Source organism: Gastrolobium bilobum, unplaced genomic scaffold (genome assembly GCF_033153095.1).
Source record: "Gastrolobium bilobum isolate Gb01-03AN ecotype WA unplaced genomic scaffold, APGP_CSIRO_Gbil_v1 utg2798, whole genome shotgun sequence".
Lineage (NCBI taxonomy): Eukaryota > Viridiplantae > Streptophyta > Magnoliopsida > Fabales > Fabaceae > Gastrolobium > Gastrolobium bilobum.
In genome coordinates, this window is record NW_026898492.1 from 317,735 (window position 1) to 335,353 (window position 17,619).

Consider the following 17,619-nt stretch of genomic DNA (forward strand, 5'->3'; position numbering starts at 1 on the left):
TGGGCTTATAGATCCTAATGGTACACCATCTAAATGCAAACAAATAATAAGAAACATGTATAGTATGGTCATTTTTGTGTTTTACCTTTTTATTTTATTTTTTTCTTGTATATTTTTTTTCTGCTTTATTCTAATTAGTTATGTTATTTATTCTTACTCCTATAATTTTAAGAAAGAAATACTTCTAAAATTAATCATAAAAATGATTAGTTGACATATTTCAAAATATGGGCCCAATTAAACCAAATAATCACATTTAAAAGTAGGAAAAAAGGTTTTCCCTTTTAAAGGACACAAGGTTGTATCCTTTTAATTTTTGACACTATATCTTACCTGTAAAACATAGTTATACTATGAAAAATTACTTTTTTTCTATTTCCTCTTCAGCTGACGTGGAGAGAAAAAAAAACTATTTTTCATGTTATAACTATGTCTTACCGGTAATACATAGTGTTAAAAATTAAAAGGACACAATTTGTGTCCTTTAAAAGAACAAACACTTAACCCTTGAAAGTAACAATCATGAAACAAAATGAATAACAGGACTGTAATTATGGAATATGAAGGTCCATTGAATTATTGTGTTTTGGGTTATTGCACACAAAGAATAGTCAAAAACCTAATTCCCAAATGTGAGAACTTTCCTTCGCGTATATAATTATATAAGTAATTATAATTGAGCCCTAGCTAAAATTGTAAGTTGACCCTAGCTAAAATTGTAACAGTGGTATCAGATGAAGACTTGGAGCTGCTTTCCGTGTATGACTAGATAACATATTTCTTTCTTCTTTATTTCTTCTTCTTCTTTCATATTTTTCCAATTGAGGTTTTCTTCTAACTTTTTTTTCTTATTCGCACTCACCACCCGGAACCCAGCCATTCTGTGACAAGGCACTATGTTTCGTTCATTTCTTCAAGATTTTAGTAATTATATTATTCGTTGGCCAAAAAAATTGATTTAATTTTTTGAACCTTATAAAGTGAAATTCTTTGTCTTTGCTGACCATAATTGTTTATTAGGTGTTTCTAACATGAGTGAAATTCACGCCCCCTTTATTTTATTGACAACTTTTTTTGTGTGGTTGTAGTTATTGATTTTATTTCTTTTGAAAAAATGGAGTGTTGTTTTACGTTTACCTTTTTAAAAAAAGAATTATTTTAATGTAGAGCTACAATTGCTATTGGTAATATAATTGAATTATTTATTGGTGTTATTTGTATTTTATTTCACAACAAAAATGTGAATTTTGGTTATTAATTAGTGGAAACTGTTAAAGAGAAAAATCAATGAAGATATATGTATATATATGGAGTATGAAAATTTCTTATACATATCCATTAACAACTTCTTCTTTTTTTGTATTTTTAAAATATCTAAACACTAATTAAATGATTTATGTGGATCCAATGTTATTTAAATGATTTTAGACATTTGTCGCTGATTATTCCATGTTTCTTTTTAATTGTGAAGTTTGTTGCCCCTCTATGTTAATGTTCTTCACAGGTCATGGCTAGAGGTATAAATGGGCCAAGTTAAGCCAAACTTTGACTTTGATAGCCTAAGTCTATGTAAAATATTTGCAACATATACAGACCTATTAGCCTGTTAAATACTTGATTTATTGCCTGCCATATTATAAAAAACTAAAAAAACTGAATACGACTTGTAAGGCCTACCAAGTTGCAAACTAATGTTTGTAGGCCCAAATCAAATTAAAATAAAAATAAAAAAAATTATTCACATAGACCACATGAAATCAATTTTCATTAACATCACATGAAATAAGCTTTCATTAACATCACATGAAATAATGTTATCAAAGATCACATGAAAATGTGCATAAAAATCACATGAAAATTTCATATATGTATATATGATTTGCACTTTATTTACTAATTTTATTTTATATTATATTCTAAATTTTAAATAAATAACTATTATTTGTTAAAATAACATCCATCCTATTACTTTGAAAATTTTAAGTAAATTTTTTTCCTAATAGATTTATGTAATTATGATATTTTTTTTGATAATTTAATATGTCAAATTTTTTGACCCCGATCAAAATTAAATCCTGGCTTCGCGTTTGTATGCATCATTATTGTGGTGTCACTGCAAATAAAGAATATAATACTACTGATTGGATACTACGCCCTCTTCCTGATGAGATGCTAAAATATGCATACTCATTGTTTGCTGTATATATATAATTTGATGAGTATTGAGTTATTTTCCTTGCCTAAGGATTCTGAAAGTTCTGATACTCCTCCTCTGGTGTAGGTTTACAAACGCAGCTACAATGTCTGCATGAAGCTATATGAGATGACAAAAAACGCATACCTTGGTATATGTGGATTGCAAGAGGCTGGTTTCAATGCTCAACAGCTTGCCGTTGTTTCAGGACTATAAGGATTTCGGGCCATGCTGGCACGTGTAGAGGACGAGAGTACTAGTTATGTATTGCCAAATAAATCTATTCTTGAAATTTCCAATAAGATGCCTCTCACTACAAGACATTAGATCGATTGCTCATTTCAAAACAACACACAATCTTGATATCGTTGTCAGCATCATTAGGAACTCAATTCAAAATGTGCCTTTGAAGAAGCTGCTCAACAATTGAAACAAGGACCTGCTATTGTATCAGATGCACTACCTATTACATATCCCCTACCCCATAGACAAAAACCCACTTGGGCCAACTGTGTTTATGTAGTAGTATATACAACATAGACAAAAATCCACTTCGGCCGGCCAACTGTGCTTATGTAGTAGTATATACACCTTTGCCTTATTGGTGTGTAACCCCTGTCAAATTTTAGATGCCAGTAGTATTTTGATGTAAATAAATTTTTCTTTGTTGTTAATTCACTATTGCTTATGACAACATTTTTGTTATGTCACGACTATGGGCATGTTTGGTGCATAGAATAGGATAATGCCTGATAGTATAAGACCTGATAGTATAAGATCTGATTAAATTTTAATACTATCCAACGTTTGATATGATATTGTATAAGATAATATCCTCCAATATTTTGAAAATTAATATATTAAATTTTTTTTTTAATATATAAATATTGCAATGATATATTAGTTATTGGGAATTGCACTTGTAAGCAATATTAATACATCAATCCCTTATCAGGCCTAATCCACCACTCCTAGGCCGGATTAAGTTATACATCATTTTGATGTATAAAGGGGTCCTGCTGTATAAGCTTATACTATTCGATGGTCTCACCAAACAACTGAAAATGTCATAACGTATAGTATGAGCTTATACTATCAGGCCTTATACGGCAGGATGGAATTGGCCTTAGGGCCTGTTTGGTGTGATGTATAAGGCATGATAGTATAAGCTTATACTATACGTTATGACATTTTCAGCTGTTTGGTGTGACCATCGTATAGTATAAGCTTATATAGCATAATCCCTTAATACATCAAAACAATGTATAACTTAATCCGGTCTAAAGGTGCGGGATAAAGCCTGATAAGAGATTGATGTATTAACATCGTTGATCAATGTAATTCTCAAAAATTAATATATTATTTTAATATTAATCTATTAAAATAAAAATTAATTTTTCAATATATTAATTTTTAAAATATTTTGAATATTTTTATTTTTATAAAAATTAATTTATATTTTGGACACACTGATCAATAAATTTTATAAAAATTAATATCATATGACATTTTTTGAAGAATTATATAAATTCTTTATTAAAGGATATTTTTATTAAAAATATTTATTTTTATCATATATAGTATTATATAGTGCATTACCAAATACTAGATGATATTATCTTATACAATATATTATTTTATACAATACCGTGCCAAACGCTGGATAATATTAAAATTCAATCAGGTCTTATACAATCAGGTCTTATACAATCAGGCCTTATACTATCAGGTCTTATACTATCAGACCTTATCCTATACTATGTACCAAACATGCCCTTACACTCTTTAGTTCAATTACCTTGTCCTGCTGATAACTGACATAGGATGGAATTGCAAATCATCCTACAATGACTTAGAGTGCGTTTGGATTGCATTTAAAAAAAAGTTACTTTTATGCCCTACTTATTTTAAAGAGTAAATACTCTTTTTGGTCCCTAACAAAAAACACGGTCCCCACTTTAATCCCTTACAAAAATAAATTAGTCAGTTAGTCCCTAACAAATTCAAAGTGGACCCATTTTAGTCCTTTTGAGGGACTAATATGGGTCTTTTTTGAATTTGTGAGGGACCACAATTTCAACTAAATGGGTCCACTTTGAATTTGTTAGGGACTAACTGACTAATTTATTTTGTAAGGGACCAAAATGGGGACCGTGTTTTTTGTTAGAGACCAAAAATGATATTTACTCTATTTTAAAAGTGCTTTTTATAAATGTTAAAATTATTTAGATTTTTTAAAAAATATTTATTTTTTGAAAAAAAATTAGCTTTTGACTTTTGCTTTTTTGAGAAGCTAAGATTTTTAGCTTCTCAAGTTTTTTATTTTTTTTTTGGCTTTTTTTATGACTTCTATTTTTTTTAGAAGCAGTATCCAAATGCACTTTAAAATAAAAGTGCTTTTTTTGAGAAAAAAAAGTAACTTCTGACTGAAAAAAAACTCATCCAAACGGACCCTTACTAGGTTTTATGGTTCTCGTTACACTTCAGTTTGATTTAAAGGTAAAGAGAGCAATTTTCTCCCCTCAAGAAACTGTAATTGGAATCATGCATGAAGCCAAAAAGATTGAGGATTTTAAGTAGATAAAGTTAAGGATTTTATGGGTTTAAGGAAAGTAAGAGTTCAAGGTTTTTTTTCTTTTCTTTTTATGTTTTTTAAACGAGTAAGGAGTGATTAAATGATAGGAATCTGATTAAAAGCAAAAAATGAATCAGATGGGCTTTGAACAAGTGATGAGTGACAATACATGTTAGGCAGTGCACAACGTCTGTCTTCCTCAGCCCTCTTTTTATGGTTACTTGTATAAAAGGTTCGATATTTAAAAAGATGTGATCATCCATTAAATGAAATTAGTGGAAAGGCATGTTCAGATACGCGTGATGCATATTCTATCTTTCTTTTTTTTTTTTTTTGAAAATGTGAAAATAATTAGCCCTCATTTGGTGGTGTTATGTTACAGGCAATATCATTGGGAAAGAAATATGATGAGAAATACAAACAAGTGGCAGAAATAGCATCCAAATTACTTGGCACATGTTTTGTACTTGTCACGCGTCTCAAATTACTTCATGGTGTCTTAATTTTCATGTGAATGAAAGAGTGCTTCAATTTATATTTGAAGTAAGATTTTTCTTCTCAACAGCCATTTTTGATGGCTATCCTTTTGCAAGACGAATGCTCATATATCTAGGTATTAACATTCACTGGAAAACACTTGAAAAAGTAACTACAAGTTTTAACTAGCATTGATACACCAAGAATGCATAGACTTTTCAACTGTTGGTATATCTTCCCGCACATAGGTTGATAATTGAAAGCATTGCACATATTACGCAATTTTAGTTATCAAACGCCCAGATTTATGTACAAAATTAGGAGTATGGTAAATTTTGATTGAAAGTGAAAGTTATTAATAAAATATAGGTAAATAAATTGGAGTTCTGATGGATGACCAGCAACAAATGAGTAAAGAATTGTTGTAAATATTATTATTATTTATTTATTTGTTATTTGTTGTATTGGGCTTAGCCCATTAGGTCAAGTATTCTAGGTCTTGTATTCTCTATAAATAGAGAACCCTTTTGTACATATGATTTACAATTATATAATATATTAGAATACCCTTTTTCAAGTTGGTATCAAAGCTCTAGATCTGAGGGTTCTGCTTCCGCGCCTATTTGCCTTTAGAGTAAAAAAAAAACCCTGATCCCTTTGCCTCTTACTGCCATCAGCCGTCACTAGAAAAAAAATTTCGGGGACCTTTTGGACCAAGAGGACTACTGTTCACTGCTATTTTTATTCGATTACACCCTCGAACACCGATTACACAGCCGAAACACCTCCAAACTGCCGCGAACACCGATTACTCAGCCCAAACACCTCCAACAGATTTGTCATCGCGTCTGGACCACCTTCCGGTGATTTTTCAATCGCGACCACCCACAGACAGGTGCGCGCTCGCCGGACGACCACCGTGCAAAAATTTCAGCCAGAGAGGACAGTACACGCGCTCTCACGCGTTGCCCAAGCTCCAGCGCGTGAAGCCCACGCGCAGCCACCTCCACCGGCGAGTGGAGGCGCGTGACACCTTATTTTGGCCTCGAACCACCGCTATTCTTCTCGTCTCCTTGTTCTCTGTCTGGATCTGTGATTGTTTCACTGATCGGACTTCATTTGATAATCTGTTTGGTTGATTTTATCACTGGTTGTTAACTTTTTTATTGAAGAATGGTCGAGAATGACAGTTCTTTGATCTTATATGGTAAAAGCACACGTTCTATATCTCTTCTTGCTTCTTGCACTGATTTTAAAACCTCATGGATTTTGGATTCTGGTGCAACCGATCATATGGCTTGTTGTACTGAGTTGTTTTGTTCTTATCATCCTATTGTTGGTAGTCATACTATATCTGTAGCTGATAGATCCCATAAATCAGTTATTGGTTCTGGTAACATTCAAATTCAACCTTCCTTGTTTCTTAAAAATGTTCTTTATGTTCCTCAGCTTTCTACTAATCTTATCTCCACTAAAAAACTTACAACTGATTTGAATTGTTCTATCATATTTTTTCCTTCTCATTGTGTTATTCAGGATCTTACCACGAAGAAGACAATTAGAGTTGCTAATGAACAGGATGGGTTGTATCATCTCCTTCCAGACCATGCTAGCAAAAATCAGTTATTAATGACACGTCATTCTTCTACTGCAGAGTCTATGATTTGGCTCCATCACAAGCATCTGGGGCATCCACCATTTAGTCTTTTGAAGTCTATGTTCCCTTCTCTGTTTCTCAATAAGTCGGTTGAGACCTTTCATTGTGATGTTTGTGAATTTGCAAAACACCATAGAGTGTCATTTCCTTCTAGCACTATTAAAAGCAGGGAACCTTTTTCTCTTATCCATTCTGATGTTTGGGGCCCTTCTAAAGTGCACAGTGTTTCAGGTGCAAGGTGGTTGTTTCTTTTATTGACGATTGTACTCGGGTAACATGGATATACTTGATGAAAGACAAGTCTGAAGTACCAGAGATATTTATTCGGTTTCATCACATGGTTGAGACTCAATTTGGTAAGGGTATTAAAAGACTAAGATCTGATAATGGTATTGAGTACGTCAACCAACGCCTATCACAATCCATTTCAGACAGAGGTATGATTCATGAGCTCACATGTGTTGATACCCCTCAACAAAACGGGGTTGCTGAAAGGAAAAATTGTCACCTCCTTGAAGTTTCTAGAGCACTACTTTTCCAGACATCTGTTCTTAGTTCTTATTGGGGAGAAACAGTGTTAGCTGCAACTTTTTTAATCAACCGTTTACCTTCACGAGTCCTTAACAATATCAGTCCTATTCATTCCATGACTTCCTTCTTTCCTTCTGTTCCTATATTGCAGAGCCTTCCACCAAGAGTGCTTGGATGTGTTGCCTTCGTCCATGTTCATAAACAACATCGGAGTAAGTTGGATCCTAGGGCTCTTAAGTGTGTCTTCCTTGGTTATACCTCTTATAAAAAAGGGCACAAGTGTTATCATCCACCAAGTCGAAATTCTTTTGTTTCTATGGATGTCACCTTTCAAGAATCTGAATCTTATTTCCTGGGTCTTCATCGTCAGGGGGAGAACAGTTCTTCAGAAGACTCGTCCCCTTCCTTCTTTGAGTCTGGATCAGTCTTCTCTCTTCCTAGTGTGTCTGCTCCTGGTGTGTTAGAACCTTCAAATACACCTGAGATACGGAAAATTTTGACACCTGAATTGGTATATTAGAGGAGGAAACAACCCATACTGTCTCACCAGCAACCTCAATCGTCTGAACCACTGGTAAGTCCTGAATCTCCTGTTTCTTCTGAGTCTCCTGTTTCTTCTGAATCTCCTGTTTCTGATTCTAATATTATTGCCTCTCATGATTTGTCTATTTCTTCTGATATCTCTAATGACTTACCCATTGCTTATGCTTATGATGACTTACCTATTGCCCTAAGAAAAGGAAAAAGAACTTGTTCCAAGAAATCTTGTTCCTTCTGTCCCTCTTGTACTTAATACCCTATCTCCCATTTTGTTTCCTCTACTAATCTTTCCGTGCAGCACAAAAGCTTTGTTTCAGTTCTAGATTCTACGTCAATCCCAAAATCAGTACATGAAGCTTTGAAAGATGGGAATTGGGCTCAAGCCATGCAAGAGGAGATGAATGCGTTGGAGAAAAATAAAACATGGGAGGTTATTGATAGACCCAACGGAAAGAAAGCAGTAGGATGCAGATGAGTTTATGCCCTGAAATATAATTCTGATGGCACTCTTGAGAGATACAAGGCTCGATTAGTCGCCAAAGGTTACACTCAAACCTATGGCATTGATTATGAAGAAACCTTTGCTCCAGTTGCAAAGATGAATACGGTGGGAATCTTGTTATCCCTTGCTGCCCATTACAATTGGGATATAAATCAATTTGATGTGAAAAATGCTTTCCTCAATGGTGAGTTAGAATAAGAAGTCTACATGGAAATCCCGCCTGGTTTTGATTCTGTGAAGGGGGAAATAAAGTTTGTAGATCAAAAAAGGCCTTGTATGATGACCTTGGGATACAGACAGAGTCAAGGAGATCACACTCTTTTCTTCAAGCACTCCCAAAATGGGAAGCTTACTGTGCTCCTTGTATATGTTGATGATATTATTATCACAGATGATGATTTTGTGGAGAGACAGATTCTGCAAACACGGCTTGCCTCTAGTTTGAAGTCAAAGACCTTGGGAAACTGAGATATTTCCTAGGGATAGAAGTAGCTCATTCAAGCAAAGGAATTTTTATCAGCCAGAGGAAATATGTTCTTGATCTTCTCAAAGAAGCAGGAAAGCTCGGGTGTAAACCCTCTAATACTCCTATTGAGCATAATCACAAGATTGGCTATGAAGAAGAGATTCCTCAATTTGATAAAGGACAATATCAACGGCTAGTTGGGAAATTGATATATTTGGCCCATACTAGACCAGACCTAGCTTATGCTGTTAGTGTTGTCAGTCAGTTTATGCACGATCCAAAGGAAAAACACATGCAGGCAGTAGAGAGAATTCTTCAGTATCTTAAAGGTACTCCTGGTAAAAGATTGTTATTCCGACGTGATGGCAATCTATCTTTAGAAGTCTACACAGATGCTGAATATGTTGGATTTGTGACTGACCGTCGTTCTACCACTGGTTATTGCATGTTTCTTTGTGGTAACTTGGTGACAGGGAGAAGTAAGAAACAAGATGTGGTTGCCAGATCAAGTGCAGAAGCTGAATTTCGAGCTATGGCTCAAGGCATTTGTGAGTTACTGTGGCTGAAAATTGTACTTGATGATCTCAAAATAAAATGTGAGGGACCTATGAAGCTGCTATGTGATAATAAGTCCGCTATTTGTATAGCTCATAATCCAGTTCAACATGATCGGACTAAACATATTGAGGTCGACCGCCATTTCATCAAAGAGAAACTTGATAGCGGGTTGATTACCACTCCATACATTCCCACTGGGCGTCAATTAGCTAATCTATTGACAAAGGGGCTTCATTCAGACAGATTTCAAGAACTTACTAGCAAGCTGAGAATGATAAATATCTATTCCTTAGCTTGTGTGGGAGTGTTGTAAATATTATTACTATTTATTTATTTATTATTTGTTGTATTGGACTTAGCCCATTAGGTCAAGTATTCTAGGTCATGTATTTTCTATAAATAGAGAACCCTTTTGTACATATGATTTACAATTCTATCATATATTAGAATACCGTTCTTCAAGTAGAATAAATGATAATTTTAATAGAATTACGAAATGTTATGCAACAGGAATGAATTTTATTTTCATGCAGAGACAACATCTGTGGGTCCCATTGCTTTTAAAAAAAAAATCAAAAATCAAAACATTTGAGACACAATTTTCGATCTCTCTATGGCATGATGCAATAGTTTCCTGTCACATAACAATTATAAATCCCAATTTTAATACGGAGAATTTCATATGAACTACAATTATTATAGGAAAATTTGAAAATAATTTTGTAAATAAGTTTTTTCCACGTCGAAAAACTCACTTTCCCTTGGAATGAAAAAGAAAATTTTAGAAAACAAAAAATATTTAGAGAATAAAATAAAAGCACTTGAACTGAAAGTTGAATCTAAAAGTTGAAACCGAAGATACAGACACTGAGGCGGTGAAGTGAACACTATAAAAACATGTCTATGTGCTGAAGTAGAAGAAGTAGTCACTTTATACAGCTTGATCGAGTTCAATATAGATTCCATGCGTCTCATTTCCAAAATGCACCTTCATCATCTTCCATAGTTACTGAGAAATCACCTTCTCTTGGATCATTCGCAGTCACACAACTATGAGAAATCACATTCTCTTTTATGCTTTCGCTGCGTTTGCTCTTACTTGCTCTCTCCATTTTCAAGCTCACGCTTCTCCTTCAGGTGATCAAAATTTAAGAAAAATGTCACTTCCCCATTTGCCCATTTCTTCAAAATTTGGTTTTTCCTTATCTTCTTCTTCTTCTTCTTCTTTTCTTCAAATGGGTATGTTAAAGACTGATCCTTTTTGCGAGTTGACAAATTGAACACTTCAAATAAGCATTTATGGATTACTTTCCTTTTTGTGTCTGTTCTTTCTCTTCCAATTTGATATGCTTAATTCTGCTGAATTTCAGTAATTCAATCTTTTGCCTCTTTTTTTTTATTCTGTTTTTATTTTGCCTTAGAAAGTTATATAATTAGTTCACGAAGTTGATTCCCGCCCCCCCCCCCCCCCCCCCCCCCCCCCCCCCCCCTTACTTTCTTTCTTTTCTTTTCTTCATTTTTTGTTGGTTTCTTTAACTAAGTAATGTTAATTTATCAGGATCATTGATCAAGCATCTATCTTCACTTCTGAAATGGAAAAGGTCCAACTCGAAGATCTCTCAGTCAGGTTGGATGTTTCCTCTTACAATCGTTTCATTCTATCATAAGTTAGTTAAATGTTTGGTGTATGGTATAACTTGATTATGGTTCATGATGTGGTTTATAAAATGTTTTTTATTTTTTATTTTCAGATGGGAATGTTCTTCAATTTGAGAATGGTTATGTAGTTGATACTGTTGCTGAAGGAAACGATATTGGGGTCATTCCTTACAGGATCCGTGTCTCTGAGGAGGATGGTGAACTCTTTGCTGTTGATGCAACAAATAGCAACATTGTTCGAATCACCCCACCATTGTCCCAGTGTATGGTTGCTTGTGTCCTTTTGCCTTTTATTACTATTATCGAATTTGATTCCTTGGTACATGACAATTTTGACATACATTCTTGGAATGTCCTTACTTTTTCTTCTTTAAATTGGTTCTTGTATTGTGCAGGCAAAACATAAGAATGATGATTAAAAAAAATTGAATCTAGATTTTGGTCTTTTGACTGGTTCAACTTAAGCAAGCATTGATAGTTATCTAGTTCCCCATAAGTAAAATTGCATGCAGCATTGATAGTTCCCCATAAGGGTAACAAAAGGAAAAATAAAAGGGAAAAATCGAAACCTAAGCTTTATTTTACTTGGTTTATGGGTTTCTTATAGCTGCATGCAAATGAGAGTTATCTAGTTAGTGAAACAGATTTTTGAATTTATTGAATGATTAGAATGGTGTGACCTTTAGTCATTGGATTTAACATTTAGTTCCCTCTGTTTTTTTTCTTAATGTTACTGTAGATAGTAGAGGAAGATTGGTGGCTGGGTCGTTTCAGGGCTACACAGGTCATGTGGATGGAAAACCTAGTGATGCTCGCTTTAATCATCCTAAAGGCATTGCCCTCGATAATAAAGGGAATGTTTATGTTGCTGATACTCAGAATCTGGCCATCAGAAAGATTGGAGATGCCGGTATATGATACTATTAACTGAGTTACAATACAGGATTTCAGGATCGAGTCTGGACTAATGTGATCTATTGGTATCTGAAAATATTAGAACTGAGTTTGAATATAAAATTTACCGATAAAACTTCAATATGGATGTGCTGTGTTACTAGTTATGAGAATTGTTAAAAAGGATATTGTTATTGATCTTTGTAAGTATTTTTTAGGTGTTACAACAATTGCTGGAGGAAAGTCAAATGTTGCAGGTTACAGGGATGGTCCCAGTGAGGATGCAAAGTTCTCAAATGATTTTGATGTGGTATACGTTCGTCCAACCTGTTCCTTGTTGGTCATTGATAGAGGAAATGCTGCTCTTCGGCAAATCTTTCTCAATCAGGAGGATTGCGATTATCAAGCTAGTTCAATTTCTATTACAGGTTTAAATTCTTAATCTTTTGTTTGATATGGTTGGCTATTAATATTAATTATAATCACCATCTCTCTTGATATAAGATGATAATAGTCTGGTGCTTTTTCTTTTACGTTCCAAAAATGTGAATACAAAAAAAATTTGAATGTCTTTTCTTCACTGATGACTAAATGTTTCTGGTCTTTGAAACTTGTGATTCTGATGTTAAAGTTCTAATTTTGAATTTAGGATATCACCCATGCAATGACTAAATAAAGGAATAAAAGCATACAAATATCAGTTGTGAAGAAAGAAACAGAGGAAAATACCATATGGGGATTGTATGACATCAGTCTTTTTCTGATCACTGCAAACATTAGTTGCTGGACAATTTCCGATGCAATAGTTTGCTTGCATCTCTTTCTTTGCATATTTTAGATAAGCTAGGTATGGTGGCTTCACTAGTTGTATCTTGATATGTAATGGCAGCTTTAGCTGATTTGGTTCTGTCTTCAAATTTAAGGAATAGTCAATGAACTAGACTTGTCAGGCATATACATTAAATTATGTCTTGACAGGTGAGTTTATTTTGTGCAACTGATGTATCTGCTCAGCCCTTGTCTTAACTCCCTTGGGAGTGATCTATAAATGGAATGACAAATTCCAGTCCCAAGTGAAATTTAACTTCTTTTTGTTCTTGTAGACTATGTATGGACTGTTCATCCAATCAGGTTTATTTTGATTTTAAGTTGGTATCTGAGCAGTTTTTGAATTGTCTCTCCCAACAAAACCCTAAACCTACTGTGCCCACTGCTTAGCGACAAGATATCCCAATGTTGCAGTACCCACTACTCCGCAGTCACTTCTTCATTGTCGTGCCTCAATACAAGCGAGCCCTCCTTGCTGTGACTCTTTCTGGAAAGTTTCTGCTGCTAATCAACTTTCCAGCTATCAGATAAGTTTCAGATCTTGTCTAGTAATCCCCGGGATCAGAAGCACCCTGTCCAAACCTTCTAGACCCTGGCTTCTCCACGTGCTGCTTGAAGCTCGCTGCACCTGAATGGTGTCACTGCCGCATGAAGGAGCATGTGTGAACTCTTTGGCACCTTCTTTCTTAGAATATAATGAAATCTCGCTTTTATAGAACAGCAGTAAGGCCTGCAATGTTATATGGAGCTGAATGTTGGCCAGTACATAGGCAACATGAGCATAAAATGGAAGTATCAGAAATGAGGATGTTAAGATGGATGTGTAGTTATACGAGGATGGATAAGATAAGAAATGAAGATATTCGACGAAAGATAGGAGTAGTACCGATGGCTGAAAAGATGAGAGAACATAGATTGAGGTGGTTTGAGTACGTAATGAGAAGACCCCTAGATGCTTCCGTAAGAACAAAAGTTTGTTACCAAGAGCTCGACACAAAGACAGATAGAGGTAGACCGAAACTTACCTGGGGGAAGGTAGTAAAACAAGACTTATGGGAGTGAGATATAGATTGGCGGGCGGTGTGTCTTAGGACGAAATGGAGAAAAACTATAAGAATGGTGGGGGGTTAGACCCGTTGTTATTCCTATGTTCTAGATAGTCCCTTTTTAGTTTATTTTCATCTTCATCTCCCCCCCTCTCCTTATTTTCCCCTTGCCCATCTTTTATTTTTTCTCTTATTTATTTATTTATTTCTTCCACACCCTTTTTATTTTTTCTTTCATATATATATATATATATATATATATATATTTGTATATCCCTTTTAATTGTTTACCTCTTCTTATATATATATATATATATATATATTTCATTTCTTTCTTTTTTCAATCTCTTCGTATATTTCATTTGGGTTCATTTACCACCATCCCCAATTAATTTTGGATAAAGGTGGTGTTAATGTTGATGAGCCATCCTAATTGCTTTCAGCTCCTACTCGGCAATTTTAGAGACATTTTAGATTGTGGGCCCCGCATTTTTTGGGTTGGTTGGACGATGCAGACCTAATGCAGGCTTCTTTTTTTTTTGGGTGATTCCCCTTGAATTAACACAATGGGAGACAACGATTCTGATTTCTCCAAGACTATTCCCTCTAATTTGGCTGCCAAGAACATCGGTGTCTTGTTGATGATTTGGTTTGTAGGGTAATGACATTACCAACATCTTACCACAACTTGTAGATGTTCTAGTGATTCGTCTCTCTAATTGAAAGAAAATTGTTGCATAAAATTGTTGACCTTTAAAAACCTTTTGAGACATGCTATGACGTGTGGCAAAAAACTGCTATACCAATGATGCACTACTCCACCCTGATGAGGTTACATGAACAACTAGACACTCGTATGGAAACCTTCCTTGCCAAAGCATGGTCATTGATGCAGGAATTTGCTGCCATGATGCCTCACACTAAGGATCAATTTGAGAATAAGAAGCAACAATAACAATTCTTTATGGTCCTTGTTCCCTCCATTCTTCCACAAGTCTTGGTATCTGCCTGTCAACAAATTCTGACCGGTGCTGATAGTCCCCCAATATCCTAGATCTTTCAATGCCTGTTTAGCATATATGATATGACTCCACTGGCATCTACTTCTCCATCCATGCTAGTGCCAGATTGCTATGGTCTTATCTCACAAGCTAATAATTCTGTTGGTAGTCTTGTCTGCATCTATAATAGGCTCTTATAAGAAGGTTTTTCACAATCTAAACATATCGGATACCTTTTAAAAATAGTTTCGAGAATTCTTGTTACAAAACCATACAATATGAGAAGCATGAATTTTGAAAAAAACATGCAATATGTAAGATGTGAAAACTTTGAGCTCAATAAACGAGATGCATTATCATACCCTTACATAGGATCTAAGTCTTAAAACTAAATACCACTAAGTGTTGAACTTGATCCTTTTTTACCATGGCTTGTGACATTAAGCTTCTTTTGAAGGTTGTCCATGTTTTGTTGCCTTTAAGTCATCCTTGTTGATCGTAGTTTTGCTTTTCAAATTCTTCCTTGTTTCTCGAATTGTTCTTTGTTGCTCTTGATTTATTACTAGCTTTCTTCAAAGCTTATCCATGTTCGTGCCACTTTGATATGTCATTAATCTTCTTTTATGGCTCTATCGTGGACTTTATTTTTGGCACAAGGTTGAGGTTTTTTTCCCTTGATCGATGCTCTTCTCTTTTTGTTGTTTTCTCTTTATTATCTATATTATATATATTATTTTAAGTGATTGTCTTTAAATTTGTCTTGGTCTTTTCTGGCAGATGTGAATTTGCTGCAGTGTTGAGCAATGAAGTGGAAAAAAATGAGGAATATATAAATTTGAAATCAAAGTTTTAACCTCCTAATGAACACAATGAATCTTTTGCTCATTTTTAATTATTTATGTGGCTGCATCTGTTCATTTAGTCCATTAGATGCTCTCTATCACCCATTTGACTCCTTTTTTCTTCTTCTTTATATTAAATTGCATTAGTCTTGGTGGTTTTCTGCAGATATCCTTACAGTTGTTGGTGCTGTCATAGTAGGATATGCTACATGCCTGCTTCAGCACGGGCTTGGAGCCTCTTTGTTCTCAAAAACGGTATGTCTATTTTACCTCAAGAAAATTAATAAAAATAAAATAAAATAAAGAGGTTTTTGACGTTTATCCAGCTGCAATTTGCAATGTTGCAAAATATTGATATTTGAAATAGTGATCATTCCTAAAAAGTCAACTTCAATTTAACGATTTGTTCATTTTCTATAGTGGACGGGTAACTTTTTTTCTTTTCTTTCTCTTTTGTTGTCATTTGGTAGGGATTGTAGTAGGATTTTTTTCCCCCGTTATTTCTTTCTTTGTTCATTAGTATGTCATAATGTTGAAACCTATTTTACTTGTTATGTCATGCTATTCATATTAAAAAAAAAAAACTCATCTTTTCTGGTTGGCTAATTACACTGCATGCATGCTGCAGCAACCATCAGAAAAAGAATTCAAAGGCCAAGCAAGCAATGATAAACCTAATAATCCCATTGCGGAAAGCAATAAGGAGGAGCCAGGATTGCCATCTTTTAGACAGCTTCTTGGTGATCTTTCTAAGCTCTCACTTGAATCATTGACTCGTTCATTCTTTCAATTCATACCGTCGCGTTTCAGATCTGACGGCGCAAAGAGAGGCCTCACACCTCTGAAGGATCATCTTATGATGCCGGAAGATGAAATGGAGCCCCTATTGGTCAATAAGCAAAGTGCTCCTGCTCCTCTTTCTGAAAATAGGCAGGTCCATACTCCAAGCACAGCTGAGAAATATTCAGAAATGAAGCCCCCAAAGATAAAACCAAGCACTTCCAAGGATCCCTCTTTGTCAAGCAAGCACCGTTCTTCCTCAAAAAGACAGGAGTATGCTGAATTCTACGGATCAAGTGAGGTTCCACCTTATGCTACTAAATCTAAGAGCCAGAAACAAAGGTCAAGACATCGACCTCGAGAAAAGAGTGGACAAGTTGGAGCTGAGCCAAAACCTGCTGAGACGAGGGCTGTTGATTATGATAATATAAAGTTTGACCATTACAATATGAGGACTAAGTATGGATCTTAAAGAGTCCTTCCATTTCAATCCTAACTAACAGGTTTTACATAAAATCACCAGTATTTTGTTGTTCGTTATATTGAATATATTAACCTACATTTGTTTGGAGTTATTTTGTGATTGAAGTTATATTCTAGGGAAAAACGACTAATACAGTTCAAAAAATAAATCTCCAGAATAATGTAATTTTGAAAGATATTACTGAACTAATGCAGTTAGTCCCATATGTTTCTAATGCGGGACTGCCATAATTCTTATGTGTTTGAAAACAGTGGCTGAGCCATAATTCTTAATTTGGGGGTTGTCTTTCCCTCGGAAGCTGAGGAACACATCATGCTTAGTTGGAGGAGGAGACACAGCAACAGAAGAAGAATTCCCCGGCATAGGAACCAAATTTCCGACCCTGCATCTTTTTTTATTTTCGCAGGAATATATATAAGTGTTGCCTTAGGAGTTATAAATAGACCAATTCTAACAATAAATTTTTCTTCAAATTTGGAGGGTGCGAGAGTTTTTGGAATGCTGAGCGTGTGTATATGATCATGCCATGTGACTTGGACTAGTAAGTCTTGTACGTTAACCTTATTCGATTAGTCCCGCACGTAC

General features: G+C 34.8%; 1 protein-coding gene across 1 annotated transcript; it reads left to right on the top strand.

The window, feature by feature from the left end:
* The first annotated feature begins 10,451 nt into the window (after positions 1-10,451).
* LOC133316779 (uncharacterized) lies at positions 10,452-17,047 on the top strand. The gene is made up of 7 exons (XM_061518559.1): positions 10,452-10,637; positions 11,059-11,127; positions 11,252-11,422; positions 11,899-12,069; positions 12,272-12,481; positions 15,937-16,025; positions 16,399-17,047. Exons 1-7 carry the CDS (start codon positions 10,553-10,555, stop codon positions 17,020-17,022), a joined length of 1,419 nt encoding a protein of 472 aa, XP_061374543.1. The 5' UTR covers positions 10,452-10,552; the 3' UTR covers positions 17,023-17,047.
* The last annotated feature ends 572 nt before the right edge of the window (positions 17,048-17,619 follow it).

What these genes read in the sequence shown, in the direction of transcription:
- LOC133316779 (XM_061518559.1), top strand. Translation starts at nt 10,553, where the DNA reads ATGAGAAATCACATTCTCTTTTATGCTTTCGCTGCGTTTGCTCTTACT. An exon ending in CACCCCACCATTGTCCCAGT is followed by an intron (nt 11,423 to 11,898) that starts GTATGGTTGCTT and finishes ATGTTACTGTAG; the next exon opens with ATAGTAGAGGAAGATTGGTG. An exon ending in CCTCTTTGTTCTCAAAAACG is followed by an intron (nt 16,026 to 16,398) that starts GTATGTCTATTT and finishes TGCATGCTGCAG; the next exon opens with CAACCATCAGAAAAAGAATT.